General features: G+C 42.6%; 1 protein-coding gene across 6 annotated transcripts in view; it reads left to right on the forward strand.

Moving 5' to 3' along the window:
- The window catches only part of LOC138293127 (putative ferric-chelate reductase 1), a 264,364-nt gene extending 244,088 nt beyond the window's left edge, over positions 1–20,276 (forward strand). For all 6 annotated transcript variants that reach the window (XM_069232154.1, XM_069232153.1, XM_069232152.1 and 3 more), the window contains one exon: positions 17,603–20,276. In XM_069232154.1, coding sequence (XP_069088255.1) covers positions 17,603–17,707 — 105 coding nt within the window. In that variant the 3' untranslated portion in view covers positions 17,708–20,276. The remainder of the gene's footprint in view (positions 1–17,602) is intronic.
- Positions 20,277–20,608: the final 332 nt, after the last annotated feature.

Raw genomic sequence — 20,608 nt, forward strand, 5'->3', positions numbered from 1 at the left:
ATTGGCGACAAGAGTGTATCTTGTGCTTGCCTGACTCTCTTCTCCTGAGACGTGCCCTAAAGCCAATTTCCATGCACCAGAGCTCTTTTACCACTAAGTATGCTAGTGAATGTCTTCAGGGAATGGTATTCATGTTTAGTTTCCCACCAATCAGATTTCTTTCAGGGGTCGGTCACAGTCCTGTTGCTTCATGTTAAACCTGTCACCTCTTGACGTGGTTTCACACTTTCTTTTTGCCTACTCACCTCCTGTTTTGATCCTGTGCTGGACTTCATTTTTGGTGGCTTTCGGACTCTGGGCACTTTACCACTGCTGACGAGTGCTAAAGTGTTAGGCATATTTGGTTTACCATTAAGTCCCTAGTAAAGTGCACTATGTGTTCCCAGGGCCTGTAAATCAAATCCTAACAGTGGGCCTGCGGCACTAATTGTTCCACCCACATGAGTAGCCATGTAAACAAGTCTCAGACCTGCCACTGCAGTGTCTGTGTGCGCAGTTTTTACTTCCAGTTCGGCCTGGCAAATGAACCCACTTGCCAGGCCCAAACCTTCCCTTTTACTACATAAAGGTCTCCCCTAAGGTAGGCCCAAGATAACCCAATGGACAGAGTGCAGTGTATTCAAAAGGTAGGGTATGTACTGCTTACATTTCCTCATAGTGAAATACTGCTAAATTCAGTTTTTACTATTGCAAGGCTTATCTCTCCCATAGGTTAACATGGGGATTGCCTTAAAATATATTTTAAGTGTAATGTCCCATTGGGAGCAGTTAGAGATCTGGTGTTTGGGGTCTCTGAACTCATAACTTAAAAAAGCATCTTTTGGTGGAATTGGTTTTGAAATTGTAAGTTTGAAAATGCCACTTCTACAAAGGGGTCTTTTTTTTGCTTAATCATGCAGTGCCTCTGCCAGGCTGGGGAATACACGCCTGGCGCAGGATGACAATTTGGCTGTTTGTGAATTCACTCTAGACACTCGCACAAATGGAGCTGAGATGTGCCATGCATATCCTGATTGGTCATCCTGGGCCAGAGTGGTAGGGGGAGCTGACACTAGCACCTGAATAGGGCTATGCCTGCCCTTACACAAAGCTGTCTCCAACCCCCTGCGGTGTGTCTGGGGCCAGGGCAGGAAAGGCAGGGTCTAGCGCAGTACAAAAACTTTCCTTTGAAGTTTTCCTACTTCAAAGGCAGAAATGAGTATAACTATTGGGCCTTTGAGACCACAACTTCAGAACACTTCTGGACTGAGGACATTCTGCCAGGAAGATGACCTGAATGCTGTAGGAGGAATTGCCATTGAGCCTGTTGCTTTGCTGTGCTGGCCTGCTGCTTGCTGCTGCTTGCTGCTTCTGCCCTGGAAATGAAAAGACTGGACTTTGCTTTCTACATCGTACTTTCCAAGATTCTCCAAGGGCTTAAACTGAGCCTGCCTCCTATTAAGAAGTTTCAAGGACATCAAGGAATTCATCTGCCAGTGCCTGGTTCTTCTGCTTAACTTCCCAAGTGGTGCAAAATCTAGTCCCTGGGCCCTTGGTAATAGAAACTGGTGTCCTGAGGAAGAAAATGCACGCATTGGATTACCACGGCTGAAAATCAACACATTGCCTGGCTTTGCGACAGAAGAATCAATGCAGCGCTTGCCTTGTGACTGAGGAATCGATCCAGCACCTGTCTTGCGGTAGAAGGAATGACACAGCACCTGTCTCCCAGTTGTAGATTCGACACATCTGCTTCACCACAGATTCCTCTTTGCCTTGCACCTGGATTTTTCACGCATCACGCTTGTGTGTCATTTCTCTTTGTCAGCAGTGCACCACAGTGAGAATGCCACGCATTGCCTTTCCTGCAAGGAAATGAATCGATGCATTGCCAACCTGGCAAGAAAAGAATCAACACATTGCCCGTCCAGCGGGAAAAGAATCAACGATCGCTTGCTTTTCCAATGCATTACCTCCTTTGTGGTGTGCATCATCTTTGTTTTGACGCATCCAAGAAACTGTGTGTTATAAGGGTACAACCACTGATTCTTGAGGATTAAGACTCTTTTAAAACTTAAAAAGTGCTAACTCTACTTGTGTATGTTGGATTTTTGTCACTTTGGTCTTATTTAACTCGGATAAATAGTGGCTAGTTTTCTAAAGTGGTGTTGAGTGCTTTTGTGGTGTTTTCGCTGTGCTACTGTGTTTATGTGTAACTATTTTACACATCGCCTCTGAGATAAGCCTGAATGCTTGAGCCAAGCTACCAAGGGGGTGAGCAGGGGTATCTTAGGTGTGTGACCCCGTTACCCTGACTAGAGTAAGCGTCACTACTTTGACAGGGTGTAGACTGACTGACAACTAGAAACCCCATTTCTAACACTTCAAATCAAAACCATTCTATCAATCTAGGATCTGCTGGAGATGTTCCTCACATCCCTTCTCAAAAGCTGTACAAAATGACCCCAGCCTTAATTATGCATAGAGAGTGATACCCTATGTTAGAAATGGGGTCTTTGGTTGGCAGTCAGGTTACCCCCTCTCCAAGCAAGGACCCTCACTCTAGTCAGGGAAAGTCACACACAATCCAAATTATCCTGTGCCCACCCTCTGGTAGCTTGGCACTGAGCAGTCAGGCTTAATTTAGAAGGCAATGTGTAAAGTATTTGTGCAATAAATCATACAATAACACCATATAGCACCACAAAAATACACCACACAGTGTTTAGAAAAATATATAATATTTATCTGATGCAGGTCAAAGCGATTAAAATGTAATACGTAGATGTTGAGATATCACTGTAAAAGTGATATAGAGTGTCTTAAGTCTTTGCAAAACAAATAAATGTCTCTTAAACACAATAAAGGTCTCTTGCAAGCACAAAGTACCTGGTTTGTGCTCAAAATCTCCAAAAGGGACCGCAGAGGAGGCGATGCGTGGAAAACGGGGAGGTGTGCGTCAGTTTCACCCCTTCGCACACTGACTTGCGTCATTATTTTCCATGCAGGGGAAGGCTTAGCTTCGATTTACGGTGCGCGGGCCTGGTTCCTCTTCGAGTTGCGCGGGTTTCTGGCACCCCGGGGACTGTACGTGGAATCTTGGGCTTGCGGAGCGAAGTCACAAGCGCTGCGTCAATCCAGTGGGCATTACATGGAAATTTCGCCCGCACTGCAGGTGCTGCGTCGATTCCTCTCTGGAAGTCAGGCTGTGTCGTCCCGGGTCGGCTGAGCACTGATCTGGTGGGCTGTGCATTGAAGTTCCGGTTGCAACACAGGTGCAGCGTCGATCTTCTGCTTGAGAAGTCGCGCTGCGTCGCTCTGGTTTGGCGTGCGGTGAATTTCTGGATGCGGGGCAGGCTGTGCGTCGTTTTTAGCAGGCTGTGCGTCTAATTTTCAGGTGCAAGTGACCACTCATCCCCTCCCTCCTAGCACAGATGGCTCATCAGAATATGCAGGCTACACCCCAATCCCCCTTTGTGTCACTGTCTGGAGAGAGGTGCAAACAGCCCAACTGTCAAACTAACCCAGACACGGAATCCACAAACAGGCAGAGTCACAAAAATAGTTCAACAAGAAAATGCCCACTTTCTAAAAGTGGCAGTTTCAAACACACAATCTCAAAACCAACTTTACTAAAATATGTATTTTTTAATTGTGAGTTCAGAGGTCCCAAACTCCACATGTCTATCTGCTCCCAAAGGGAATCTACGCTTTAATCGTGTTTAAAGGCAGCTCCCAGGTTAACCTATGAGAGAGATAGGCCTTACAACAGTGAAAACCGAATTTGGCAGTATTTCACTGTCAGGACATATTTAACACAAGAGTATATGTCCTACCTTAACCATACACTGCACCCTGCCCTTAGGGGTGTCTTTTATGTACGAAAAGGGAAGGGTTAGGCCTGGCAAGTGGGTACACTTGCCAAGTCGTATTTACAGATTAAAACTGCACACACATACACTGTAGTGGCAGGTCTGAGACATGATTAAAGGGCTATGTATGTGGGTGGCACAATCAGTGCTCCAGGCCCAATAGTAGCATTTGATTTACAGGCCGTGGGCACCTCTAGTGCACTTTACTAGGGGATTACTAGTAAATCAAATATGGCAATCATGGACAAACCAATTAACAGTACAATTTACACAGACAGCATATGCACTTTAGCACTGGTTAGCAGTGGTAAAGTGCTCAGAGCTCAAAAGCCAACAAAAACAGGTCAGGAAAAATAGGAGCAAGGAGGCAAAAAATGTGGGGATGACCCTACAAAAAGGGCCAGGTCCAACACTTTCACTTTCTCAGACATGGTTTGCCACCTTTTCAGTCCACTGTTTTGCTGTACATTTCTATATGTGTTTTGTGCTAGAAACTACAGCAGTTTTGTAACAACTCTGTCGTCTGTGAGTCAGCCCCAATCTGTTCCTCTCAGGGGCTTCTCAAATGCAGAGCTGAGCATGGTCTTCCATCTCCAAGCCAGTACACCTCTCAGATGCTCAGTTTATTGTCTGACATCTCTCCTCTCTGGCTGCACAGTTCAAAACTTCTCTTGCATCTGCATCGCTTCCAATGCCTATTCTCTGTTCAACTCTCCCAGGCTCTACAAGTTTCTTACAGTTTGCCACCTCTTTTTCTAACCTCTCCTATAGTGTTGCTGTCCCCCAGTCTCCTATCCATGTGGTATATCTTAATGCTGTTCATGCAAAGCTTTCAGGTTTCACAGTGATCCCCAGCTCACAGGAAATCCTCCATCTCAGCTCCTGCCATCAGCTCAGCTGCTGACCTCCAACTTTCATTTTGTGATTTCAGTAGTGTTGGGTGGTTGTGCGGGGTGCAAGGCCTTCTTTCACATCCATTCTTCATGAACCTGTATACCAATGTTATGTTGGCAGGTGTCCTACCTGCTTTGATTGCTACAATGGATTTTACCTAGTTCTTTCTAAGGCAGTCCTTTATAGACTTATAGACTCTAAAACTACATACATTTGCTTCAGTTTAAAATACCTCATTTTGTTCTTTTCTTTTAACAGAAACCAGCAGAAATGAGACCTTTGTTGTGGTGTTCTTTTTCTTGTTTTGAAATTAAATATCATTTATTTTCTACCTTTGGAAAAAGCGGGGTCTTAAATGTACTCACTCTTGCCAAAAATCAATGCATTTTCCTGTTCCTGGGAAGAACTCTGCGGTGTCCTTTCTATTGTAATATATGAAAAGATAAAAAGATAAGTCCCTCTCTTTGCAGGTTAGGCGTTAGTGTGTGAAAATGGGCTGCTGGTTGAGTGGGGTATGATCCCTCAAGTCCCTATGAGGGTGAACCACAAAAGACACCCACAAAAGTCACTAAATTAACCTTTGCTTAACACTATAGTAGCTTGACACAAGAGCAGCCTGGGTTAACTGAAAAGCAACATGTAAAATAATTATGCAGCACTCAAGCAGTAATAAAGTGAAAATACGACTCAAGAAAAATCATGCACCAATTTAGAAAAATTTTGTAAAATCTATTCAATTGTTTGCCACCAAAATAGCAAAAATCCAATCAGAAGAACTTGAAGTAGGCAAATTGAAAGATTTAAGGTAAGTATAGCGCCTAAAACTACAAAGTCTCATTTGTGGTTATCTGGTCATGCAACACCGGATCAAAGTCAAAAGCTCAGGACAACTGCAATGGAGCACTGGTCAGCTACATAGACCAGTTTAGTTCTGCTGAAAAACGTACCTTCTAAATTCCTACACGAAAAGTTGCACTTTCATTGGAGGAGTTTGTGAGGAGCAGGGAGAGTGTACAGATGGTTATCGCTGTAGCATGAAGAGCAGACTGCGCATCATGAACAGACATCGCTGTAGCGCAAAGATCCTGTAAACATTGCAGACAGCCAATGCTGAATATTCGCATTGATAATCACGGCTGTAGGGCGAAGTGCCGATCCTGCACTGCCTGTTGTCGCTGACAATTGCTGTACTGCAGTGTCAAGTTCACTAGTGCTTCACACTGGCAGTAGGCTTGGACGGAAAGATCTTGATGGGAACAAGCATATTCATGGTCACAAGGAGCCAAAACATTAGGATTTCTCATTTTCTTCAAGCAGGAGCTCAACTGATGTCATGGCATTGGTCCATGACCACAGAGGCACCTCTTGGGAACTTACTCCAGCAGAGGCCAACAGAGCTCAGGCAGGTCCAGTTGCGGGTCCAGGCAGGTCTAGTGCAGCAGGTCAGCTGGACAGTTGCCGGGGGAACTCTAGAGCTAGTTGTGTCCCTATAGCTCAGAACAGGGGCTCAGTCAGCTGATCCATGGAGTCACTTCAGCCTGGGATGAAGGGTGCTAGTCCAGTTTTTCATCTCAGACAGCAGGGCAGTCCTAAAGCACAGGGCACTCTTTTGGCAGCAGGGTAGTTATTCTTCCATACTATACACAGGTCCAGGAGTGTATTGGAGAGTAGATATGAGGGTCTTATTTTTATACCTGGTGACCCTTTGAAGTGGGAGAAACTTCTGGAGTCTGCCTCCCTGTGCTGGTCCCAGTCTGTCTGTGGGCACAATAGGCTAGTGTGAAGTTCTTTGTGTGCAGATTGAGACATGAACTTTGAAGTGCAAGTGTGACAGGTGACAGCTCCGTCCCTCTCATCAAGTCAGGATGGTCCATCCTTTCAACAACCAGACCATCTATTGTGATACTGTCTGGAAGGAATACAGAAAGGCCAACTGCCAACTACACCTATTCATGTGACCCAGGATACAGGCTGCAGGCACCAAATGTTTAAGACAAGAAAATGCCAAATTTTTAAAAGTGTAGTTTTTTTAGAATTGTGACTTAAAACTTGACTTTACCATTAACACCAGTTTTAAATTGCAATTCCTCAGACACCAAACATGACATTCCTACCTCCTACCTAGAATGTTTTACACCCGGAGTAATGACATCAAAAAGATCATTTTAACAATTGGGATTTGGTATCTGATGAGTTGGACACAAAGGGCAACCCATTGTATGCTTCCAGGAAAGACAGAAGCATGAGGGATTATGCGGGTAATTAAATACTGAAAACACCAAACCCCCTAGATTTAAGATTCCAGTGGAACCTACCTCCCACAGTGGGTCACTTTAAATTTGGTAGATAAAAGTAATGTGATACAACAGTACAAGGTAAGGAATTCAGACATACATAACTTAACTACACCCTTAGGCGTCACACAAACTGTAATAGTACTCATGTGGTATATGCCATAGAATGTCCATGTAGTCAGATTTACATAGGACAAACACACTAGAAGGGGAAGGAAAGGATTCTACAACATTGCAGTAGAATTTTCTGTAAAATACAGGGTAGCCCCACTAGTAGAACACCTCATTACAGTGGGTCACCTTGTTGAGAACCTAGGATGATTTGTTTTGGAAAAGGCTATTCTGAACCCAAGAGAAGGTGATATAACCAATGTTCTGGGTATGAGGAAATGTAAATAAATACACATAATAGACACTGTAAATGAATGATTAAATTAATTTGAAAAAATTTCGAAACAGGTAGCATTACTGAGCAAAGGCTGAGGAAGATCCACAGATGTACATTGTTCCTCCTTTGGAGTGGTAATTAAGTACGCAAGGTGTTGAATAATGGAAACAGTTCACCTATTCATAGACAATGTGATCCAAGCGCATGTCAATTATTTTAATATACTGATACACGGTGTATGATTAAATATGATTGTCTTTGTAGTAAAAGACTCATCCATCATTGTCCTACTATTGCTTATGAAAATATTTGAATAAAAGGTCCTGTGAACCAGCATGGATGGTACATATTGGCTGGTACACATTTTAACCATTTAAATTATTGAGTACGTAATGTATAAATGGAACACGATTGTGTTTATACTTATATATTATTGGTCACACCACGGCTTATGTAGATATTTGATTATTGAAATAAAGTTCAGCAAACCAGCAGGGATGGTACAATTTAAATGTATGTACCCAATGTAAAAATGAAATATAATTGTGTTTATACTAACTAATTATCTGTCCAACAATGGCTCATGAACATTAAGACGTTTTGTGACATTCGACTGTAGATGAATAGCATTTGGTGACAGTATAACACAACTCCGTAATTAAGCACGGATTGACACAATGTATCTTTGTGTAGACACATACTATTGAGTTATGGCCCCTGTGATCCAAGCAACTGGGGTGGGAGAAGCGGTTTACAGAACGTCTCCCATAGTCCGTCATCTTATCAGAAGGAACATCTTTTACAGATAATTATGCATGCTAACCCAGCTTGCAGCTTCTTCTTTATCTAGCAGGATTCTTGTGCCTCTCTCACTTCTGTCACAGAATGGGCTGAGAATCCTCGCCAGTTTCCACTTTTCAGTGACCTATCCCACAATCTTTATTGACAGGCTTTGACAAATATGCAATAATTTTAGGATCCATGCTTCACTGAAATTTAGTTTTGAAAATGAGGACTACGCCCATTCCTTGGTGACCCAGCAGGCACAGAAATTATATAATTATGAACCCAGGGTACTTTGACTTGCTTTTACACCTTTGGGCATTATTGTTTTTTTTAAATGGGTGGTGAGTCCTTTGATTGTTTATTGGAACACAATTCCATACTTCAATAAATGCAGCTATTGATGCATAAATGGCTTTTATGGGAGTTACTCTATGGAAAACTGCTTTAAAGCAAGTGTCTAAGACCCCCATGAGATTACCAGGTGACACAGTCTTTCTTTCGTTATGAATCCAAGTGAGCCGATTATGAATAAATGTGTTCTTTAACCCCTTGGGTGCCCTGGACGAGCTGGTCTCGCCCTCGGCCATGATCGCCGTGTGCCGCGGACGAGACCAGTTCGTCCTGCATCCTGCCCACGGGGAGCGCTATCGGAGTGTTCTTTGGCATCACTTGTGACTGCACTTGGTGCAGTAAAAGTGGAGTTGGCTCTGTCTGAACCAACATATGTTTCAGAAAAACCTGTCCTGTCTGCACTATTAATTTTATGGCAGTTTCCACTACAGGTACATCAGGGTAAATTCTCTGGGCATTCGACTGTGACACATGGATTTGTGCTACCAGAGTAATAGGTGCACTAAGACTGCTCTGCATTGGGTTCTGTGTCATGCTCGGATTAACCTGCACCGGACTCATTGACGCGTGAACCTGTGTCGGGGCTGAAGGATTTACACTAGTGCTCGGACCATACTCTTGCACTGCATACGGTGGGGGACGATTTCTCAATAACTGCAAAATAAACTCATCATTGTTTGACTCTTCCTCAAATGTCCAAGATCTCCTAGCCTCCTTGGGTCTCCTCTCCCTACTCTCGGAAGGGCTCCTGTTTGTTTTTCTGGTAGCTTTCCTTCCTTCTCCCTCACTGTCCTGTGTAATTGCTGGAAACATTTTAATCCCCTGTAAAGTCTCGGCTCTCTAAAATTTCTGGGCATTCTCCCATTAGCCACAGCTAGTGAGTGTCTTTTCTGCCCTTTTTATCCTCCTCTCAAATTTCTGTTGTTATTGCTGTCTGGCTACTAACTCCCAGATCGCTAATGCCTTGAACTGTGCTGGTCTTGGAGGGGGTTTCAGATCATACAGCACCCTCCTCAGATTCTCTAAGCTCCTCATATTAAATGTTCCATGGGCAGGAAACGCTAAGCTCCCATTCTTCTCTGTCACTTTGCACCATTGTTTCAATCAAAGGCATGCCGCGACACCATGTTCTTCAATTACAATGTAAGCTGGTGTCCCTTTAGGCGGTGCCTTATTCCCTATACTCAATGTAGTGTATGTATCTCCCCTTTAAGTACTCTTGAAAGCTTTGAAAAATGTCATTTTTGCTACCTTTATGTTAGTCAAAATCAAATCCGGAAGTGACTTTTGATCCCAGAATTCTCTTCACCCACCTTCTCTACCAATTGCGCTTCACGGATGGCTGGCAATCCATGTTCGACCCTTCTCACTAACCAACCGATCCCAGCGCGGCTCCAATGACGTCACACTCACACGTTCTTCGGCTGACAAAGTCTTGCGGACTGTCCCCCCAAGCTCAGATTCACACTAAAACGAATGCAATTTATTGCGAGCACTAAACAAAATCAAAACCCAAATTGTCTATTTACTACAGGAAAGGTAACACAATTGCTTCAGAAACTTCACATATTTTTTCACTTACAGCGTTTCACTCTAGCAGCTACTCCTTCTTTCTCAGTTTCCCTGATTCGCAAGCAAAATTCGACCCGCAATTTCACTCTCAACTGATCAGTGGGTCTGTCAAAGTCAAATTCTTTCACTCCCTTTGACTCACACTCTGACTTGTAGACCACGCCTTCTCGACCTATTAAACCAGACAAATTACAACAAAAAATATACTCCGGAGTCTTAGACCATGCAGGGTCAGTATACCAACAACCACGTGGCCAATTTTTTAGCACAAAGCGCCACACACATGTGAAGTTCGACGACTTCCCTACTCCCACACTTCGGAGTACGCAAACTCCTTCTACAACTTCATTTGGAGTATGCAAACTCCCTAAGCCCTCACAAACATCACAGTTCACCTGCGATTTGCATAAGCTGTGCAAGCGCAAAACCTACTCCATTCACACCACCGCTAGAACACCAAGAACATCCTCAAACAATCATTGGCAAGCTCCAAGAATCTGGAAAAGTCATTTTAGGTACTTAGGGGCACATTTTCTTTCTACTTTCTATCATCAAATCTAGAAAAAATCTAAATTTCACCAATTCTCACCAATTTGCGAATTATTTTGCTCTTTGTATGATATTAACCTTTTCCCTACTAACTTCTCTGGGGACACCTATTTTTTCTTGCTTACAGTCTCTGGGGCCAAATAGTCTACTACATATCTCTGGACTTTATTATGAGATCTTAAAGAGACAGACCATGTACCGGGCATCTTTGATGGGCTCTTGAAGAGACTCACCATCAATCTCTGCTATGATCTCTGTTAGCACGTCAGACTTTATTGATGCGCTTCGAGTTGTTCCCACCATATAACCCCGTACCAATACAAATCAATAGCAAATAATAATCAATTACATAAATAATCAATAGGAGTCAGTAATTTGCACACACCATGACCTTGCAGTCATGAATAACCAGACCTTCATGTAAAGGTTAGAATGTTTATTTCCCTATATTAACATTGCTAATGTCACGTAACTTAATCTAAAAATCTAGTGATAAACATACAGAAATAACACTGTCTGACTAAAGGGGTGAAAGAATCGCAATCTAATCAATGCTTGAGCTACCGCACATTCTAAGATTACAGTACAAATTAATAACAAGAATAAATGCGCAAACGATATAACATACATTTAGATTTCATCAACTGTTATTACATGTAGCGAACTTCATCAGTGCAAACACTACCTAACATCAGATTAGAAAAGCATGTTTGGACTTCATGCAAAACAATTTAGTCAACACAAATTTGGAAAAACATCTAACTATGGCTCTATCAATATAGCGGTTGGTACCTAGAAACAAAAGCAAACAGACATAGCAACCAGTAAACATTGTCAGTATACCTGTCAATGATATATGGTTCAGCACGCGGTGACAGTCTACGTCAATAGGACATCAGTTCTGTCAGCAAGACAACAGCATACAGCTTCAAAGCTCAGAGAAAGCAAGGTCTCTTCATTTAGTTTGGGAAAGAGTAATCGGAAAGTGGGCCATCTCCTCTCTGTGCAGTCTGGCTAAGTTAGATTTCCTAAAACTGCTTCCCATGACCTCATTAGTCAGAGAATCTCATGTTTACATTTAGTCCAACGAAACTAAAACTCTTAATCTATAGTTTTACTACTACATGGTTCACATGTCGATGATTGGCTCCTTTTCTCCCATTCCCATCGTTCGGCTTGTCTGGTGTCAATATTGTCGCAGCTTATACTCCAGTCAATGCAGCCATTGTCTTCTCCTGGAAGGTCAGTCTTACACACACTACAATATACATTGTTTCCCTAGAAAGTACAGCATCCTCTAGCAAGCAGTTTCTCTTGAGAACTAACTTCAGCTACGAGCACATGGTCAGTACGGTGGAAAATCACAATATAATTTTTTAAGCAGACAATTTGCAAAACGCCTAAGAAATGCAGCTCGACATGAGGCCATTCAACTAGGCCAAGACCCCGCTAAGTTAAGGCCTACGATTAATAAAGCTAATACATAGTACATAACCTTTAATATGACATATTACTACATTAATAAAACATAAGCTCAACATTTCATATTAATAATCCATTAATAAGTATACTTTGTGAACATTGGCGGCCACTTACGTGGGCGCTTCATCTATAGCATGTATTATTTTTCTCTAAGTTAATACATTTTCTATGCAAATTCAACACTCAGAATACATGAATATTAATTAATAAACTCAGTGTTAACAACTTCCCGGTTTCTTTCGATAGTGGAATAAGGTTATCGAAAGTGCCCGTTCCAGCCCTCATTTCTGACTTATGCCTTCTCAAAAAGACCCTATCAAACATCAGTGGCTCGAGTCGGGGATCCAGTAGCTGCTTCAGAAGGAAGCAATTGTTCCATTTCCAGTAGACCAGGAGGGTTTGGGGTTTTACTCCACTCTGTTTTTAGAACTCAAACCAGACAGGTCATTTTGCCCCATTCTTAATCTCAGGGACGTGAACACCTTTTTCCATTTACAACGCTTCCAGATGGTGTCTCCAAAGCCCATCATTCCCCTGCTCATGAAAGGGCATTTCTTGGTGACTGAACCTACAAGGTGTGTATTTTCATGTTCCAGTTCATGTGGGGAGGCAGCAATTCCTGAGATTTGCTATAGACGGTCTTCATTTTCCGTTTCAAGCCTTGCCGTTTGGTCTGGCCACATCTCCCTGTGTATTCACGCAGATATTGGCGCCACTTGTTGGTATCTGTATCTGTATCTTGATGATTGGTTGCTATCCGATCCTTCTTTTCCCAAGGCATGCCAGGATGTGGATTTGGTCCTGACCACCCTGCAGGATTGCGGTCTTCTGGTGAATCTGCCCAAGTCTCATCCCACCACTTCTCAGGAAACGACTTTCATTGGTACTTGTGTGGACACTCTGGTGGGTCCAGCTTTTCTCCTGGAGGGCAGAATAATTTCCCTCTAGTCAGGTGTAAGGGATTTATTGACACATTCACAAAGTTCTGCAAGATGCTGGTTATGGGTGCAAGGTCTCTTGGCAGCTTCAACAGCAGTGGTTCCATGAGAATGGTATAATTTAAAGCCAGTTGTGAACCACATTCACACCATTGGGTTCTCAGCTCACAAATAACTACGAACTGTTGATTCTCCTTTCATATCAGATTGTGCAAACCCTGTCTTGGTGGGAGAGTCAACAGTCTTCAAACTGGAGGGAGCTGATGGCTGTCGGAAGGCCTTAGTTGCCTTCATAGTGGGCCAAAATGTTGTAGTCAGTACCAACAATCAAGTTGCAAGGGCATAACTGAACAGGCAGGGGGTACACAAATCAGATCCCTCAATAAGATTGTGTCTCTGGGCAGAGGAGTATGTTCTGGGTCTGACTCCAGTTTACATTCAGGGGAAGTTGAATCTTTGGGTGGACAGCATCAGCAGAAACATTCTATCCTCAGGTGCTTTCCATTTGTCCCTTCCCCTCTTCTGCCTTGTCTACTAGGAGTTCCTGGAAGCTTGGCTGGACCTTTTCGCTCCCCCAGTGAATGCTCAGTGCCCGGATTTTTGTACAGAGTTTCTATATCCCCTGGCAGGGCGGTGGATGCTCTTTCAATCCTGTGACCTCAAGGGTTGCTGTATGCCTTTTCTCTAGTTCACCTCCTGTCAAGGGCTCTCCAGAAAGTCCAAAGGGAGAAGGTCCAGATGATCCTGATTGCTTCATACTGGCCCAGGCATCATTAGTTTCCTCTCCTTCTGGCTGGTTGGATTTTTCATCTTCCTTGCACTCACTTTCCTCTGCAGTATCTACGTCTGTCTTAAACAATTGTTCACAGGTTAGGTCTGAGGCTTGGCTGTTGAGCGGGTAGGGTTGGAGTCTCTGGGTTGCTCCTCTCAGGTGGCTGTGGAGATTTAGTCTTCTTGTAGGTAGTGTCGCGTAGGTTCTCATTATGCAAATGAGGCTAATGGATTTGGTAGATAGGATCACATGGATTGTGGCTACTAAGAAGAATTCCACACCATATGATGCCTGTTGGCCTAATCCGTATTCTTCAGCTAACTAGCAGCGCCTCATCTCGGGCCGAGATGATTGTGGCAACCGGGCCCATGACAAGAAGCCTCCTCAGGGGAATCGTGGTCGATCAAATCCAATCCCTTTCCCTCAGTTACCAAAAAGTCTCATGCAGGCAAAGACAACAGAGGCAGAATATAGTTCAATAAGGATTTATTGAAGTAACTGCATCTTAAATAAAAGGGCATGTATTGCAATAACTAGGATTATAAAACACAATAAAAGCAAGCAGGTGACTAACAGAGTAAAACACAAGAATAGTCCTACCATCCTGTGTTGTGTAGCCATTTTAGTTATAGCTCCATGCGCGTTATTTTAACACACTAGGCCGCTGTGCACCTTAACCTAGATATATTTTATTCAGCTTTGTCTTATTATTGTTACAATAACCATTTTTACGGTCTTGTTTTATTTTCCGTTTATCTGACTGTTTTTGCCTAGGCCAGCACTCTGTTCTCAAACAAGACATTCTTGATCATTCTGTGCTTCTTCTAAGGCTACAGTACGGTACATTGCCAGTGAACGTGGTAGACGTTTAGTCTCCAACATTAGTAGAAAACATACATCCTTACATAGGGACATTTTCTCAGAACATCAGCTGTGTTATTATAAAAACACTTCCTTGTCCCTTACATGTTAGAGGGAGATTCCGGCCAGGGAACCACGACTGTATGCTGATTGCTGAATACTTTGCTACAGATGCTAACGCAGACCACAGGCCTTTGCTCAGGTATTTGGGTTGATGTCTTCCCAGGGGAATCTGAAAGGCAGGATTAGAGCCTAACATGCTGTGCTCTATCATAGCCTAGGTAGGAGCTAGTCCATTGATTATAGTGATAATATGATAGTGTTGTTTTTATGCTTCACTCTACTCATTACAATTTTAATACTGTCATGTTGTGTTGTCCTGGTTATTGAAGCTCACGCTTTATCTAAGATGCAGTTGTTTTATTAAACTCATTATTGAAACATATACTGCTTCTGTTTGTCATTTATATGAGACTGAATTGTAAATGAGAGAAACGGATGAGACCTGAGCGACCATGATTTCTCTGAGAAGCCAAGTATGTCATGCGCTTGGCTGCCCAGTCATCTCTATCCTTGGACAGAGATGAGGCACTGCTAGTTAGCCGGAGCAAAACCCGGATTGAAGCGACAGGTGTCACCCGCAGTGGGTTAGACTTAGTCTCCCACACCGCAGGCGATTCTGCCGCTCAAAATCCAGTAGGCTCATTAGAATAATGAGAGCCTATGCGACAACTGTCACTAGGGCAGATGTATATATTTCTCCTACCTACACTGTGTCTGAGCACAGAGTACTAAGCCTAATCTGCCAATCGGGTTTTCCCCCTCGGGGTACACAATCCCTCCTACCTGTAGGAAAAGCCTGTAGTCCTGAGAGACACAGTTCCCATGTGGATCAGGGGTCCGGCCGTATAGGCAAGTAGCTGCAGTGAAGCAATCAGCATAAAGTCATGGTCATCTGGCTGGAATCTCCCTCTAACTGACTGAGACAAAGGAGTGTTTTTATAATAAAACAGTTGGCATTCTAAGAAATGGTCCCCATGTATAAGAGTGTGTTTTCTGTGAATGTTGAAGACACAGCATACCACGTTTGTTGGCAACTCTATCTGACTGTAGCCCTGGAGAAAGCACAGAGTGAAAAAAAATTCCTACTAAGAACATAATGCTTTCCTAGGCGAAAGTACAATGAGATAAAGAAAATAAAACAGCACCGCAAATATTGCTATTGCTAGAAAAATAAAGCAATGCTGAATAAAATGTAACAAGGTTAAAGTGCACAGCAGCTGGGCTAGCATACAACAATGTGTCTAAAACATTGCTAAAATAGCTATACAACAGTTGTCTACCCTTCAGTCCTACAAGAAGCACTGGGTTTCTTTTTCCAAAAAGTGTTTGGCTTGTTCTGAGAGTCCTATAGTCATTGATTCCTTTAAAATGCTTGACTTTTTGAGAGATGGGTTCATCCAGGGCCTGACTCCTAGTTTTCTGTCTGCCCAGTGGGCTGCAATAAAGGCATCCAGGCCTTTTTCAGATTACTTTTCTAATATTTCTCCATTGGTTTGCAGGTTGTCAGAAAGGAGGTTTCTTCTTGGTACCTAGCCCTTGTCCTCTAAGAGCTGCAAGGTACCCCTTTTGTGGTGAAGTTGGTGTGATTGTCAGCTGAGGTAGTCTTTTTAATGGCCATTACCTCTGCTAGGTGTCTTGGTGAGATCAGGGCGTTCAAGGCTGTTTTTCCCAATCCAAATTTGTTTCCTGACCGTGTGGTTCTTAAACTGGATCATAAGTTTATTCCTAAGGTGTCTTCTTCTTTTCACTCAGCTCAGGAGGTCATTCTGTGCTCCCTTCAACTCTGGATGTCAGGAGGGAACTTTGTATTTATCTGGAGCGCATAATGCCTTTTCAGTTGTCAAACCTTTTATTCATTGTTTATGGGTCGGTGGCAAAGGATAGGAATGCCTTCACTCAAATCCTTAGTTGCTGGGTCCATCAGGCCATTGCTTGCGCCTGTGAAGTGGCGGGAGAGTATCTTTCATCTGATGTTAAGGGTAAGTCAGCTAGAGCAGTTTCTACTTCATGGGCGGAGGCTGGAGGCGTGTCTCTTTTGGAGATTTGACAGGCAGCCACTTGGTCCTCCCCCTATAACATTTCTTTATCGTTATCGTTTTTCAGTCTGTAATGATTTGGAAGGCAGTTTTAGGGCGACGGTTTTGGCTACCGCTACAAAATGATGAACATTTCTGTTTTTGAATAAACCCCTTCATCTGCATTTTGAATTGTTGGTGCAACTATTGTTTTTTCTGTGTTGTTATGTCCTCAGTTTGTTAGGACTGAGACGAGGAGGACTCCATGAGGGGGTAATGAACTTGTTACTTACCAGTATTCTTTCTTAGCCTAATTAGGGGTTCTCTCCATCCCAGTTCTCTTCTCTCCCTCCCTCCCGGGTTGCACCTTATGGCTGTGGCTTAATAACAAAACAGGAGGAGATGGTGGTAGTTTTAAAAAAAGAAAAATAAAGGACTTGCATGCTAATGCTGTTGTGGGAGGGACATCAGCTCAGTTTGTTAGGATGAGGAGGATCCCTTTTGGGGATAATGAAGATTGCTGATAAGTAACAAGTTCCTCTCGGAGCGAGAACAAAGTCACCCACTTAATCTATCAAAACTAAAATGTATAATATTTCTCAATGTGCTGGAGAATGTGTTTTCAACATAGAATGCAGAGACAATGGCACTCCCCTTTCACATACCTCTACGACTACTGTTTTGCATTTAGTCTTTCGATGTATATCTCTATTCACTTCAAAGACCAATATGAGCAGCATACCTGTTGTTTCGAAAAATAATGTAAATGTATTTTTTTCATTTTAGGTGAAAACGGAAATTGTCTTTTTTCTAATCTACGTATTTGGAAATTTAGCGTTTCTGATATCACTGCTTGTTGGCATTGGGGCATCTGACTTCAACAGCAATTGATAGAAAATGGGAGAATGGACGAACACATCATTTTTGTAGCACTATTTTTCCGCTGTATTCCTCCTCCACTGCGAACCTTTAACAGGACTCTGGAGAATCGCCACCATGTGTTTTAGCTTAGCTCTGCCACAGTTGTTACATGAAGCGGTATCTTCGATCATCCAGCCTCCAGTCTTCAGGGCTTCGTGCCTTCGCCGTTAATGTCCCACAGGCAAACACAGTCTCTCTGAGAAATGCACATGACCAGCTGTGCCACTGAGAACTAAAGACATTATCTCACTTATGAGTTGGGTCTCCTCGTGTTTGCCATCTCTGAACTGGAAGTTTAATTAAGTAGCCACCCAGGATTGAGAACAGTACAGCAACAGACAGCGATCTTAATGGCTTCTTTTTTGCAAAGTAATGTGGCCGTTGTGCAAATGAATCTGTAAATCAGCAGCTCCACAAGTCATCTCGGAAAGTATTCACAGTGCTAGTCTTTCATTTAACATTATAATGTATTCTGGGTTGTATAGTCTTGGTTTACTTCCATTGAACTAAACAGATGAACGTAGTTGATGCAAACAATTTGTAGTTGAGTAGCATGGTACTGGAAACAGTGTCAATGATGACATGGAGTTAAGTGGGCACCTTGAAAGCACTACACATAGGTCTCAATCTTCTACTGCAATTTTGCATCAACATTTGCAATGATTGACTAATGCAGTCAGTATAAGTCGGTATTACATCATTGTCAAGTAGTGCAAAGGTCAATCCAAACTGAGGGCAAAATTTACGAGCATTTGGTAAAGGGCATTTGCTGCAAAATGCAGCACACATTGAAAGAGGAAAAAGGAGGAAAAATGAAGATATTTATTTTTGTGGTGCCTTCCCTGGCTTTGATGCATCCCCAGGTTTACAGGCTCCTGTAAATATGGGGATGCATCAAAATGTATGGGTGTTGCGTGGGAAAATGCACCACAACCACCATGGAATGCCTCCCTGGCGCAGAGTAAGGCAACAAAGAGATTTGCTCTGCCTTGACATACTCTGAGGCCATGCAAAGCCACTTTAAGTGGCTTTGCATGGCCTCATAGATATGGTTGGTCTCATTTATATGCCCTTGAATGGAACACTAATTCAGTTTATCTAGGCCCCCATTTATGGGGATTTGGCGCAGGGTAGCGCAGCAACCCTCTCGTAAATATGCCCCTTAACCTGGAAATAGTGGTGCAGAGCTGTACCATCATAGATGTAATGTATGGACTCTAGGCCTTCGACTAAGTGAGAGGAAAACAGGGACTCTATCTTGGGATGTTCTTAGTTTAGTTTGTTTTATTGCAAGCTTTTTCCTTTGCAGCCACTCATCTTTTGCTGTCCTCTCTGGGATCGAATGATGCTAATGCCACAGTATGAGGGAGTTGTATTTTTTGGGTATTTCCAGATTGTGGCCTTCTGCTCTAACAGGGTCAGGGAAAGCTGTTTCTGCATCAATTGATGTAGCAGGTTGGGATGCTCAAAACTTATAAATATGGACTAGGAATAGCTCACCTGGCTTCATTGTGTCAATAACTTATTGGTTTGTCTTCGTACTTTGCTATAATTCTATTTGGTTGGGTCCATTACTCTGCCCAGTGCGACAATGCCAACTTCTTAAGCAATGGTTTGGCCATGATTTTGCATGGGAGTGTCCAACGTAGGGGAAAAAGCAGCAGAGAACAAACAAGTAGTAACTGCACCCTTACGCACTGACGTCAAATGAAGAGACGTAGAATTAAGTAATTACAGGAGCGTTTTAAACGCGAGTGCAAACTGCACTTTACAGTCTATGGGCGGTAAGCTGCTTCCATTGTATTGTTTTATCGTTTATGTCTGTTGTTTTTCCTTCAAAGCAGTAAAATGTCGCTAAGTCTTGCTTGGCAGTTCAGATTGTGTTGTTTCAACATGAATAGTATAGTTCATGAGCGATACAAATTAATTTAGTTTTTACAATCCTACAGGGAGAAATAGCTGCAGGCAGTTACATTCACTGATTGACAAACTCATGTTGTTAAAGTAACAATGGAGTAATTTGTCCAGAACCTCTAGGTAAAGCAATATCACATTTGGTTGATCCATATGACATCACAGGAAGTGACATCACATAATAGGTTCCCCTGTGAAGAGCCATAAAATACTTTCCTAGATAATCCCCTTTGGAAACTAGATGTTTCAATATATAGTTAAAGAAACTACAGCCATGCACCATTATATTTAATAGGTGGTATGTGGCCTCCACAGCCTGCTGTGCACTGTGCAAACCCTTAAATAAAATGTATTCACATGAGATAGAAATAGCAATAACTCACCTCACCATATAAACCAGGAGCAGAATGAGCCCCTTTCTCCTAACAAAATCAGGAATAACGTCCAAGTCAAATTTACATTTCAATGACCTATTGAAACCATCTGTGAATAATATTGGAAATGTGAGCTTTTCTGCTGGTATATAGACCATTATCACAATGAAGGATTTACCCAGATAAAATTAGGTGCTCTGTATGGTCGTTTTTTTCTTGAAAAATTATAAAACAAACATTTAAAAAGCCAATTGTTTTGGATGTTGTATTTTATATAATTAAAATGTTTTTCGATTGTCAAATCGACATTCAAAATTCCTCTCAAACAGAAAATGGCAGCAGCAATGCGAACTTCACTCACAGACAAAACTGGTACAGCAATAACAAAAGCACTGCAAGTTGTAGGCATAGAATGTGTTGGCTAATAATACCTAGCATATTTGCAGTTGCAGAAAGCTGAAATGAACTGTGGCAGCAGGCACTAAATGCACAGCTTGCACCTAACACTGCTATTTTATTTCTTGATAGTTTGTTTTGCACTGGCATAGCATGCAATCATGCAATCAATGTGGTTCTGAGCTTT

This window comes from Pleurodeles waltl, chromosome 4_2 (genome assembly GCF_031143425.1).
Source record: "Pleurodeles waltl isolate 20211129_DDA chromosome 4_2, aPleWal1.hap1.20221129, whole genome shotgun sequence".
In the NCBI taxonomy this organism is placed as follows: Eukaryota; Metazoa; Chordata; class Amphibia; order Caudata; family Salamandridae; genus Pleurodeles; species Pleurodeles waltl.